General features: G+C 31.7%; 1 protein-coding gene across 1 annotated transcript; it reads left to right on the plus strand.

The window, feature by feature from the left end:
• Positions 1-3,681: 3,681 nt before the first annotated feature.
• On the plus strand, positions 3,682-14,644 carry LOC129957106 (isatin hydrolase-like). The gene is made up of 3 exons (XM_056069255.1): positions 3,682-3,799; positions 8,540-8,739; positions 13,913-14,644. The coding sequence occupies exons 2-3, from the start codon at positions 8,555-8,557 to the stop codon at positions 14,526-14,528; spliced, it is 801 nt and encodes a 266-aa protein (XP_055925230.1). The 5' UTR covers positions 3,682-3,799; positions 8,540-8,554; the 3' UTR covers positions 14,529-14,644.

Genomic DNA, 14,644 nt, shown 5'->3' on the forward strand with positions numbered 1-14,644 from the left:
TGTTACTGCTATTTACAATGAAAAAGACGCCCCACTTTGACGTTACGAGCATTCTGTTTGGTATCGTTGTTCTGTTAGAAAATGGAATTTCCATCTAAACCCAAATTTTTAGCACTTTCCTTTTGACTACTGCGAAGTATATTCAAGTAAACCATATGGTTTATAATGCCGTCTATAAAAATTAAATTTCCTACCTGGGATGAAGCCATGCAACCTGAAATCACGATTTAGTCACCACCATATTTACCTGTAGGACGTAAATTTTTTGGATCCAAAGCAATACAGTACGATGGCTGTCACTGCCAGAAATGTTGAGTTTCCTTTCATTACTAAATATAACTTTCTTTCAAAAGTTATTAATTTTCAATTGATGAGTTTTTGCAAACTTTAAGTGCTTTTTCTGAATTTGCAAGATGATGAACGGTTTCTCTCTAACAATGCGACTTTTATATCCAGCTTGTCTAATGGCATTTCGCACAGTTTTAACTCTTACACTTTTGCCTATGATTTGAGAAGTTTCTGCAGAATATTGGAAGAACCATACAGTCGCTGCAATCGAAAGGAAAGTGTTAAAAATTTGGGTTTAGATGGAAATTCCATTTTCTAACAGGGCAACGATACCAAACAGAATGCACGTAACGTCAAAATGGGGCGTCTTTTTCATTGTAAATAGCAGTAACACACATTACCACAGTACCCTGACATCAATGCCATAAAATATTCGTGGGCCATACTCGAAAAAGTGGTTCGAAAACACAAAATTAAAAACAAAACCCATTTAAAACAAGTGTTGCAAGAAGAATGGGATAAAATATCTTCAGATACCGCCAAAAATTGGTCGAATCGGTATCATGACGTTCAGAGGCCATCATAGGAGCCAAAAGATATGCAACTTGACAGTAACATTTTGTTTCTATGCGAGATATTGCAAAACTTTCATTGGTGTATTCTCAATTTTTTGAGGCAAAAATCTGAGTATGTTTATTTAAAATGCTGCTAAAATTTTTCTATTTAGGAATTTTTCGTTGATTTTTCTTTATTTTTACTCTAAATTAAACCATTTGTTATGGGTAAAAATAAAAACACATTTGCTCTTCTCGGTAATGTGTTATTTATATTGAAAGCCGGATTTATCAAGTAAAAGTAAGGTGTACTCTCAATTGTTTGTGCCACTGTATGTTTCCGTTTGATCCTCGTTCATTTTGAACCTCGCTGGTTGGAAGGAAATTCTTTCTCATAATTGTAATTTGAAATTTGACATTTTTGTCACCTAAAAAATGGAATGCATTTTTAATTGTTATGTTTTTATTGGATGGCGAAGATTTTTATTGTTGGTAACCTTTTTGCATCTTCCAATCACCTTTTCATTCATTTTGACAGAATAATAGGAGGCAACTGAGTTTTGGCTTGTTTGGCGAAATCGGAATTTTTATAAGGTCTTATATAGGTTTTAGAGAGGAAGAAAGACATTTTTTTCTTCTTCTTCGAATGCACAAGAGAAGAAGATGAGAGATTTATATTTAGTGGTACATGATGTAGAGATGTCTAACTGCTGAGAGGCTGCAGCCTGGCAGTTTGAGGGGAAAGGTTTCGATCTTTGGTTGCGGCTCGGAGACTGGAATGCATGCCGTTTGCCTACACTGAGAAGATAGAGAACCAACAGAGAGCAGAGCTATAGGAGGAAAGTTTGGACTTTGGCTTGCGACCTTGACTCGTCCAAGTTTTTTCTAAGTTGTAAAAATCTTGGACGAGCAATATGTTTTGAGAGTTTCGAACTCTAATCATTATTTCTTTATTCTTTTTTTCTGCTATATTAAATACTCTCACACAAGATCCTGATTAGAAGCAAATTAATTTCCTATTTTTGTCTTAAATGAATCCACATCAATTTATTCTAAAATTTTCTCTTATTTCCTAAAAAAAATCCCAGGATTTTATTTAATTAATTCCAGTACCCGCTAATTTTAAAGCTCTTAAAACTCAAAAATAAGGATATATATATAAAATTGTTTTTGAAGGATCAGACATTTAGTTCATTTTTCTAATATTTGTAATGTTTACAGTTATATATCAGAAAAAAAAAAGCTAAGCAAATTTTTTTTCATCGGCAATCTTATTTTTTAAGCAAATAATATGCTTAATATATGTATGGGAATAGAAGTGTACTTACCTGCCTTGAACTGCTATATTTTCAGAAACAAGATTTAGAAATGTTGTTGCTGTTGTTTCTTATGGTACTTGTCATAGACAAGCCCTCTGACGAAACCAGCGATTTTAAGGCGAGAGAGCGTCTCTTGTCTCAGTAGCGTCATCTAGGGCCAAGAATAAAACACAGAATTATAAAAACAAGAAACAATTATAAAAGCAAGAGAGAAACAGAGAATTATAAAAGTTTCTTCAGATTTTTCCTACTAATGCAGATTTCTGAGTGTGTTCTTCTTTTTATTTCTGTTTGGCCTTCATGCGCTTTGATTTGTTTCTTTCTTAAAATGTCAAATATCGATGTAAATACGCGCATGTTTTATTGTCCAATTTCTGGGTGCATATTTTTTATTTCAACTTATTTAATCTGCTTTTTGAAAATTTTGTTTCGTTATTTAAAAAAATAAAATATGTGATATGAGTTCTCTCCGTTTCCTGCTGATAACACTCATTTGCAGATCCAATCCACCACTCCCAATAATAAAGGAAAGAAGTTTCTCACTTTAGAGGCTCTAGAATTCGTTCTATTCGCCCACATGACATGAAATTTGAACTATAGATAGGTTCAAATGAAATATTTAACAATGCATAAATAAAAGAAGTTTGGATTGACTGAAAATCCGTTGAACTACTTTTAATGTTAATTAGACCCCTTTTTTAAAATTAAAATTACATGACAATACATAACGATTTAGATGTCAGCTATTGGCCATGACTAGATTGGATGTTTTATAAATGTTAGGATTCGGTATTTAGATCCTATTTATTGTCGCTTTATACTTTCTCGTATACGAAATGTAGAAAAAATATTCTAATCATCAAAAAATTCGAATTCGAGACTTTGACGAATCTCTACGTCTTAAACCTGAATTCGAAAAACACATTTTTTAAAAATGTGTGCATATCTATCTGTGACAAAGATAATTAAAAGAAGCTTTGAACTAGATGGATGATATGTGGTATATGACCTTTGCACCAAATGGGTAGATTTCTATGAAATTAATCTGCAAACTCGGTTCACAAGAAGTGTATTTTTTCAATGATTGGGATCTGAGTTAATAACAATATATGCAAGATGAAGAGATCTAGAGAGATAAAATTCGGCTATGAAATATTGAACCAAATCCAAGAAAGGATGGAACGTTTGTCGACCTGTACTTTCCATTACTCAAAAGCCAAAAGTTATACCAAACTTAGTGTGTGATTTTGTGACTGCAAAGACAATTCTGAGTCCAATTTTGTTTTCAATTGATTGGTAAAAACGCATCTAAAACTCAAATTCGTCTTTATTAGAGAAATTTTTTGGGAAACCATTTCCGCTGTTTGCCATTTCTCTAAGGTGGAATGAATTCTGCAGCTTAAAAAAGAGCGCCCTTTTCTTAACGAAAGAACCTTGAGACAGCGGTCCTTGTGTGACGAAGAAATCACTCATTATTATTTTACTCACACAAAATTGTACCAAACATTTTCCGGAACACCGTATGATTAAAAAAAAATGCGAATCAATTGTTTCGGACTCTCAAGGACGTTTTGAAGTCCGAAGAATTAGCAATTCACCGTTCGAAAATGAACAGAGTTGATCTTTCGGAAACGGAAGGTGAGTACATGTTTCTTATGGTGTTTTATTTAATAGCTAATATAACCGATGTAACTCGATATAATTTTTTTTCATTCATTAAAAATGAGCAACTGGATTATATAGAGGATGTGTAATGAGTTAAATGACTAATTGTCATTAGGAATTTTTCTAATTCTCACTGAACTCTTCCTTACCCTTCAGTGTTTGCGAAATATTTGTACACATCTTGCAGCTATCAAATAGGAAGCACGTTTTATAATGAATGCGTCAGATGAAACAAATTATTATGAAATACATTTAATATTGGCATTCGAGGGGGAAACAATGAGTTGGAAAATAAACGCATTTCTTAATTACATATATAGTATTTTTACAATAAAATATTTTCACTCAAAATATTATAATCTATAAAATCCTTTCATCGTCCGAAACTTTTTTTAAAAATTAAATTGAGAACATTAGTGACATCGAAGAATTTTAAACTCTGCTAGCATCTTGGAAAATATAAAACTTTATAAAGGATTTTTAAAATGCCTAGCCGAAAGCCCATGTTTTCCATAGATTATTAATGAATTTTATGTAGGAAATAACATTCAGTTAAACATCGTGTATAAAATATGGTGGCGAATAAATACAATGTTTTAAAGTGCACACTATTTTTATTTAATAGTAATGGCAACAATAAAAAGTATTTCATATTCATTAACACAATTTTTATTAATAAATAAATAATGCGTGTTAAATGAATGAATGACTTTCAGTGAATGCTTCAAACACTTCGCTAAAGCCTTTCTTATGCCTTATAGCATTTGTGAGATAACTATTTTCTAGTTTAGATTTATGTCATGCAAGTGAATTTTCACATTTATTTATGCAGATTACATTATACTGCATGATATTTATAGATTACATTTTAATATTTACTTAGGTAGTATAAATTCATGTAAATAAACCTAAGGAACACAGGGAAAAAATTTAAAAATGACTTTGAGCGTAAAATTATTAAAAAAAATTAATGAAATAAATGTATTCTTTTATTAATTTATTATCAAAATATGTATAGTGAAAATTAATTTTAACAGATAAAAATATAACAATTAAATATTCATTACTGCACTCTACAGGGTCGATAATTAAAACTAAACCGGAGTTTAGGTACAAGAAGGTTTTGAAAAGTTTTTTTCTTTTTTCAAAATGTAGATTAGAAATGTGTAAAATATAAAAAAATGACAGGGTCGATACAGGGTCGATAATTAAAACTAAACTGGAGTTTAGGTACAAGAAGGTTTTGAAAAGTTTTTTTCTTTTTTCAAAATGTAGATTAGAAATGTGTAAAATATAAAAAAATGACAGGGTCGATATAGGGTCGATAATTAAAACTAAACTGGAGTTTAGGTACAAGAAGGTTTTGAAAAGTTTTTTTCTTTTTTCAAAATGTAGATTAGAAATGTGTAAAATATAAAAAAATGACAGGGTCGATACAGGGTCGATAATTAAAACTAAACTGGAGTTTAGGTACAAGAAGGTTTTGAAAAGTTTTTTTCTTTTTTCAAAATGTAGATTAGAAATGTGTAAAATATAAAAAAATGACATTTTTATTTTTATTTTATGCTTTTAACTATTTAACGTATTTTATCATTTATAATTACCGTTATTATGGAATTTAGAAATGATTCTGATTCAATATCGCACTACCACTGTGAAAACTATTTAGACAAATGAATACACTAGTTGATAGTTAAAAGTCGTACAAGCAAAATGTCAAGCAATTCTACTTCTGAGGACATGTAACATGATTCATTAAGTAATTGCATTTAATACTAAAAATATATAAATAGTTCTTTGTTTGCTTTCGTTCATAAAAGTTTAAAATTAAATTCATAAAACGATAAAAGCAGTTCTCTGATGTGTAGACTTTTCTTCCAAGTTACGATTAAATGGAGCTGCTAACTAAACGGAAAATAACAATAAGTATTTTAACTTCAAAAGCCAAATGCCATTTTTTAGTAACTCTTACAGTCATATTTCTTAAAACAATGGCTTAAATAGGAATGACATTCGAAATTTTGAATTCTATTCATTTAACGTGTATTATTATTTTGTAGAAAATAATTTTTTACAATAATCTTTCTAAAACCACTCACAAAATCTTATTTATCCAAAATGACATGAACATTTGATATTATTTGATATTTTTGTGAGATTGGAATTCATTATTTTTATTTTGCACCACCCAAAGATATAAAAGATATGAGGAAAGAATACTATTGACAGAATACGAAGATAGTAACGCTAAACGTTCATTTATAGTTCATTTTTATTTCATAAATGCATTGCACAATGTATGATTCAACTCATTTTGTATGCATATTTATTGAATAAACAACTTCTTTTGCAATAGAAAAATGTAATTACAAATGCACAATCTTTTAATTGCTTGATGTGTGAAATTCATTTCGTGGATGGTTATAGACGATGTTAGTCGCAGAAAAGGCAGGTTGAATTTAGAATAGTTCATTTTCATGAGAAACGTAAAACATCATAAACAAGCATCAATATGCTGAAATCCCTCTTTTGCTAATATAAAAAAGTTATTTCGTCATGACCATAATCAGAGAGCATTCGGCGTACCTGCGAAATGGCATGATTTCAGCCCCTCAAAGTATGGAGTGCGAAATTCCATTGCCTTTATTCAATGATTTGTTACATTCTAAGATGCGACACGAAGAAAACTCCTTCTCCGCATATTCATAATGAGACCCTTCATTATGCTCAAATCAATGCAAAATGTTCCCTTTATTTCGCCGCCAAATGATTGGATTCAATGACTTGAAAGAAAATGATTGAATAACGATTTTTTATGCATGTCAATAGAGCGATAGGAGCTCCAAACCTTTATGCTTCATTTATACATTCGTGTGCATTCACATCACGGAAAATAATATTTGAGATATAGTAATATAATAAAAGAATATTCAGTGGGAATTTCAATAATAATAAAAGAGTTGATTTTATTAAGTTTGTGTAATACCCGTTAAATAAATTATTTTAGGAGCAAAAGAAATGAAACAAAAGAAATTTTAATTTAATGAAAAAATGACTCGTAGAAATGGTCTTCTTTAATTATAACAGATAAAATTTATTAATTTTCTTTTCAAAAAAATGTTAGCTTTAATTTTGTTCTTCTATTACGAGATGAATCTGTTTTTATGAAAAAAAAGTGCATTGATAATGTATACATTACTTTCCAAACAATTTCAGATCAACAAGTATTTTATCTTTCAAGATATGTGAATAAATATCCATTCACTATTTAAATAACTAATATTACATTAGACATCCAAACGGTTATTTGGTCATTATTTCGAAAGGAACACATTTACAGCTCTAAAATTTCATTTCTGCTACAAGTTTTTTAATGTAGCTTTAAAATGGGGAGCAAACAAATCCATGGAAAACTTGAAATAAGTTCTTCTTTAAAATGTAAGCTCATGAGATTTTAGGTACAGAATACTGCAATGGATATTACTTCTTTTAAATTTTTTATGACTATAAGATGAGTGATGTTAGAATAAACTACCTCACTTAATCACTTGCACTACTGCTCTCACTTTAGTTTCCCTGCAAATTCTCCAATAAAGATGTTATCGCTCCTCTCTCAAGCATAAGAGGGTGCACTTTCGGCATAGCCACGGATGCTCAGATTTTTATTGCTGTGTCCTGAACTCTGCAGGAAAGTGGTGAAAATCAAATATGCATTTTGGATGACTCTTTTCTATCTATTGTATTCACCATTTGACAATTTTTAGTAACGAGATTATATACTATATTTCATATAATTAAATCGTTGAATTTTTTATTTATCACTTTTACAATAATATTAATGTACAGACCGAAAGAGGGTCAACCTTCGTCTGATTTCATTAAAAATTTGATACGGGATGATACCTTAAATACCAAAATGATGCAACCCATTTTATCCATCTTTTAGCTCTTTAAATTTTGTAATGATCGTATTAATAAAGATAACCATATCTTTAAACGGATAAACAGACAGACACAACACTTCTTGTAGATGAATTTCTAAATCTATTTTTATTGTAATTAGATGGGGGCTCATTCTAATGAGGTAGCCTGGTGATAAGGTCTCGGCTTCAGAACCGGAACGATTCTAACAGTCGCGTAAGCGGTCTCGGTGCATGCCAAATCCGTCGGAACCAAACTTCTGTCGTCTCGTTCGGGACCAAACGATGTGGTATTGAAGCTTGGAGTGGGGGCTTCCAGTTCAGGTGTCGTACTCATCATCTGACAGCAGCTCAAAATGACGAGGTTGGTCCCAAAATAGCCCTAGTGTTGCTTTAAAGAACGGGACTTTAATATAACTGGACCATCTAATGAGGCCACAAACTATATAGATCACGAACCAAATTTCATCTTTCTAGCTCAAGATATTTTTTAGTTATCGCGTTCGCAGTCATACAGACATCCTTCCAAAAATATGTTTTTCGGACTGAGGGAGATTTAAAATCGTAAAATTCATAAAAATCTCGAGTTTGAATTTTTTTTGAAGTATGCAGTACTTTGTCAGTTATAAAGATTGATTCGTCACATGAAGGTCTATTTAATTTATTGTACTCTTGATGACGATTATCTATGCATCTCCCCTTTAATAAAATATTATTTCGGTGTCTCTTCGGGCACTCATTTTTATCTCGTTCTTTAGGGAAAATTTGATGCATGTTTTCTCTTTTTTCACAGTTGCGAGCAGTGTCAATGATGTTCGCCCTTTCCATTTTAATTTGCGTGCTGATCAGAATCGATGATTCTGCGTGCAATCCGATTCCTTTCGAGATGGTGGATCTCACGTATGTGTTTGACAACACGACTCTCTACTGGCCTGAACAAAAGAAATTTGAGTTGAAAGTGATCCTAAATGGAACGATGAGTGACGGATACTGGTAATGATGGATTATCTGATTTTTTCCCACATTCCTTTGATTTCATTTATTTTTTGGTTTTAAATATGTAATAAATTTTTCACTCATTTCTTGATATGACAGAGTTTTCGTATTTTGTTCATTTGTCTGTTCTTTGCGATAATACATTATTTTTAATGTTTCAGAATTATCAATGAATGGATTGATTGAACTAAATGATTCCTCGCCAGATAGTGATTTGATTGTAAATTCGAAAAAAAAAATATTTCAAGGTTGCAAAATGTTTATAATACAAAATAACCCGAAAAAAATAAAAATGAAAAAAATTAATTTTTCGTGTATTAGTATAAATGGGTATGCTTATAAAATATGTTTTATAATTGTATGAAAGGTAAATCATATATTTTTTTAATGGAAAACATCGTGAAAGTTGAATCGACTCTATTCATATAATCCATCACACAATACTAATATTAGTCGATATAGATATACGAAATGACGTGTAGCGTGTAATCTCGTATATCTGTATCGACTAATAAGTATGTGTGTTGTTATTTTACGATAACGGCCGTTTGACCAGGAGCAACTCATTTTGACACAGTTTTATTTTGAAAAGAAGAGAATATACAAAGAAGAGAATATGGGAAGCTATTTTTTTAAAAGTTCAATTATAATTTCAAATTGTGAATTAAAAATTGAATGTGTTTTGGAGCTTTATCACCGTAATTTCTTAAAATATTAGAACACAAAACTGTTTTTGAAACTATTTTGAAATTTAAAACACTTTCATTCCAAATGTACTCATTTAATTAATATTTTTCAAATTGCAAGTTTTTTCTGAATTGGAGCAATTTTCCAAAAAAAGTTTTTTGTTTCATTGTTTCGTTCAAATATTTAATCGCGTGATTTTTATCCAGCATTGAAAGCTGAGGAAGAGGGATTCTGTTTAACATTTCTAATTTACAAAAGGAACCAAAATATGAAGTTGCAGCACCTCGAATTTTAGAAGATAGATGAACCAAACGATTGCGTTTTTAATGATACTTTGACATGGGACTTCTGTAGACATGGGGACATGGGGTTGGTTGAGTGAGTTTTACTGGCGCAAGAGCCAAATTTGGCCATACTGCGCCAAACTTATGGTGGATAAACAGGATCGTGGTTTAAAACAAATGGGGACATGGGGAATAACCCCCATTTGTTTTACATCACGATCCTGTTTATCCACGTAAATGGGGAATAACGTAAATAAACCATTCTACAGATCCCCATGGGGACATGGGGATCTGTAGAATGGTTTATTTACGCAAATAATGGTGCAAGTGTAAGGCTATTAATGCAACACGGGCTTGATATCTGTAAGAATTTGATGTTTAGAACTATTTTCCCGGAGGGAATCAGACATATAAAGTTACGTATACGAAATTTAATTGAATTTTAATTAATTACGTATACAAATTTCATTAAAGGTTAATTGAAATTTAATTACGTATACAAATTTCATTAAAGGTTAATTGAAATTTAATTACGTATACGAAATTTAATTAACAAAATAATATTCCTGACAAACCAACTGGTCTTCAATGGTGGCTGGTATTACTCAAAATTTCTTAGATCTTTTTTTAAAGTGAGTTCTGTTTTGCTGCTGATAAGTGAAAATCAACGCAATTCTCTTAGATTGTTGATAATATATTCTCCTATTCATAATAATCCGTCGAGTTCATTTTCTTTTTTCATGAACTGCGAAGTATTACGGAAAAATATTTTTCGGTATTTTTACACTTTTTTCACACAGAATCAATATCAGCATTTAGTTTAACATTAGTTTTAGCATTTGGCATAGATGAAACATTTGATAAATGAAGTCAAACGAAATGCACCTCAAATGAATTTAAGATTTCAATAGATCTTTCGCAGGATATTCAATTAATGTGATGAAAAAACAGGATATTAATAAAGGATATTAAAGGGAACAGGAATTTAGAAAGAAAAAGTATCACAAAGCACATCTAGTCAGCAAATATATCATGAAAATATGCATGAAGATTCTAATTTTAGTACAGAATTTAGTCGGACATAAATAGCTTGTTCAATATTTTCACGGTTTCATTCATAATATCAAACAGAAACATTGATGCCCTGAATTCATTTCATGGCCTCCACGTTTTCCAGATCTGAATTTACTAAACTTTTTTTCATCTTAAGTCACTTGATCTTGAGACGCTTATGGACAGACACAATGTAGAGTTTCATTGTGTAGATTATTATCGCAATGGTGCGGATTAATATGCGCTCACAGCATCTTCAAACATGTTTTACAACTATTCCTAGGAATTCTTGACTTTCTAATGATATCCACAGCCATTAATTCGAACTTAATCAGTAAGAATGTGATTTGCGTTACTTTCTTTAATTTCTTTCCAATATTATATTGCACAGTTTAAACTTTAATATAAAAACAACGTAATAACGACGATAGTTTCAAGATTAGTTCTGTAACACACCTACATATAGCAGCGAAAAATAATTTTGTGTATTGGTAATTGCACCTTTCACGTTTTTGCGCTATCACTGGTTACCATTTTTGTAATCCCAACATGTTCATACGATGAATGTGAAGTTCCGAGTTAAACTTGGAAAATTTGCTGCAGAGATACACAGCATGTAATATATCACAGTTACAGCAATGTGGATATAAATCGTGCAAGGTATTTTGAAAGGTATGCGTACTACAGGAGCGAGGGAGATTACAAGAAATCCTAGGTGAATCGAGGAAGGTATTTTAATCATTTCTAGAAGTAGGCTTCCAGAAGATACCTAGAATACTACAAGGCTGTATTACTTTAAAGACCAAATTAGAAAAAAATAGTTTCTTAGCTAAAAAGATAATCTCGCAACTTTTAAGATCACCTCAAATATTACCAAGTAGATCGTTTTGAAGTTGATATCGTATTTTATATTTTTTGTGCCCATATCGGAGTCTGCATACGCATTTTTGTGATTTTCGTCAACTGATTGCAGTTCTAATATCACTTGATATATAACATTTGCAGCTAAGTGTTTGAGTTATTTTAAAAAGGGTTTTGAGGTAGTTTTTATTGATTCAAAGCAACCTATATATTACTTGAATCATAAATTAATATTCAGAGGCTACTCCAACACATTCGAAGGCACACGGAAAAATCTGAATGACAGCATTGGTGGGAAACAAAGTTGAATTCTAAGAGCTATCACCGGCCACGATACAACTTCTTTTGGAGGAGGCCCTTCCACCTATCAGTAACTGAACCCACACCATTTCTGTATCTACCAGAGTGACGAGAACCAACCATCATTCTGGGACCGGAAGCGTCTCATTCCTATATCTGAAGTCCCCCCCGCAGTAGAATATAATTGGGGGGGGGTTGCTTTACCGAAACCCTTTCATGGGATTCCATGCTCACATTTGTTTGAGCCACTGCATTAGATGGACTACAACTTGCTTTTTCATTAGTGAAACTCACATCAGATTATCACTTTTGGAATAACATTGGATAAGATGATAGTAATAGAATAAAACTCTTAACCTTTTTCCTTCGATTCATTTTCCTCAGTCATACAAGCTTTAAACAACTGGGCCACTTGTGGCCATTCTAGTCAATTCAACACGATTTGCTATACCATGTTCCTCATTCATTTATATTCTCATAAATATTTTTTTACGAATTGCTGATTTTGAAGCTCTTTAATGGAACCTCCTGTATATAAATATCGATTCATAGTTTCCTCATATTTATACACCTTTTGATATTTATTAACCCTCTGACTGAAAATACGATCCAAACGAAACGTCATACAATCTGTCGAATGACCACCAGGCCACCGAAATATCATATGATCATCCCAGCCCCCCTTTTCATGAGGTCATAAATAAAGAAAAGCTATATCTTTTTATTAATGAATGTTTCTCTTCCAACTGTCACTCTTCATTGAAGTCTTCATTAAGTGCTCAAGGGCAGATCCTAAAATGGCATGAAGCTGTCTATTTGTTAACTACTAAAATTTCTTATTAAAATGCATAGGTAACGGAAAATTTGTAATAAGATATTGTATTCTGATACTGATGAATCCGATTTAGTTTTAGATCTAACTTAGACTACGAATTCGACATTTCAAATTCTTTTCAAGCTGCAAATTAGTTTGCTTTGTAATAAATTTTATTAATATAATGCAAAATGTCGGAAAAGTATGTAAAAAATAAAATAAGTCGATATTTGTCTCTAAAAAACTGCGTTAGTAACGATATAAAGTATTTTTCAGGAGTCAATTTTTCTTTTAACAAGACTCATGATAATCTTAATTATAAATTCAATCTATTGAAACTTTGCATTTTGAAATATCTTACAAATCATTTGAAGATTGGCTGTTTTTATATTTTCTGTGGGCTGCTTTAAGTGGCAAAAAAAAAAAATTTTAAAAATTCAAATAAAATTTTCCGTTCATAGAAATTCACACAATAATTGTTACATTCTTTAAAATTGCGTTCATATTTCTTTCCTACGTAGCATTTACATTTTCTGTTTAACAACAAATAGGTGCTTCCAAAAGGCATTTGAAAAGGAAAGGATGCGACTTAACCATTTCTAATAGTATAACAACAATATTTGTAAATAATAAGGGCCACCTAGTAAGAGAATATCCTGTCCAAATGCCTCTTATTCTATTTTTTTTATTTTAAATTCTGAAATTTTTAGTAAATTTTGGTATACTTACATTGGACGGGAAATTATTTTTTTAGGCCCTCTCGTATTAAGTTTGGAACTTTTTCTCTTTAGTTGCTGATAAATAAATCTGATCAGTTAATTTGCAAATGAATTTATTTATGTTAAAATAATATAAAAGTTCTCTTAAGTTTCAGTTTTAATAAAGTAATAAATTATGTGTTTGAAGTGAACATTTAAAAAAATTATGAAGTGCCCTTTAAATTTATAAACGACCATTTTATAATCAACCAGGGATTAGATGTTAGTAGATACAAGAAGATTTGCTTAGAAGTAGGGGGAAGGAAAGGTTAATATTTTTTTATAGTCCTTAAAAGAACTAGATTCAAAAGTGTAAACAAACTGCTTAATTTTTAGAAGCATTTATAACATCTATAAAGATATTTCTTTAATGCTCCTCTTAACTTAATTGCTAGAATTATTTTTTTTATTAGGTTTCAGATAGAAGAGTATTTCTCCGGAATCCATGTTGGTACTCATATGGACGCTCCGTGTCATTTTGCGAAGGGTCGGTGGTGCGTGGACGAAATCCCTCTCGAGCGCCTGGTGGTCCCCGCCGCTGTCATAGATATTACCGAAAAAGCCGAAAAAGACCGAGACGCCCTGGTGGAAGTTGAAGACCTTTTGAAGTGGGAGTTTCACACCGGACACACCCTAGACGGCGCAACCATCATGGTTCGATCTGGCTGGAGTAAGAGATGGCCTGACAGAGAAGCCTACACCGGCACAGCTGACTATGACCCCAAAAAACTTCATTTCCCGGGTGTTTCTAAAGATGCTGCACAGTGGCTTGTAGACAACCGAAATATCTACGGTCTAGGAATCGACACACTCTCTGTGGACAACGGAATCTCGAAAGACTTCATGACGCACAGAATTTTGTACGATAAAAACATTTACGGCTTGGAAAATGTGGCCAATTTGGACAAGATTCCTCTCTATGGTGCGACTATCATTGCAATGCCCATGAAAGTGGGAAAAGGAAGCGGCGCTCCAGTCAGATTGGTGGCTACTTTCCCAAGACATCTTGTCTATTTTGGGAAGAAATAAGGAATTTGGAAGAAATGAAGGAATTTCTATTTTTGGAAGAAATGAAGTGTTCATCTTTATGATTGCATTATTTCAGCTTGTTTGGAAAAAATAAATAAATGAATTGCAAAATATCA

This window comes from Argiope bruennichi, chromosome 11 (assembly GCF_947563725.1).
Source record: "Argiope bruennichi chromosome 11, qqArgBrue1.1, whole genome shotgun sequence".
In the NCBI taxonomy this organism is placed as follows: domain Eukaryota; kingdom Metazoa; phylum Arthropoda; class Arachnida; order Araneae; family Araneidae; genus Argiope; species Argiope bruennichi.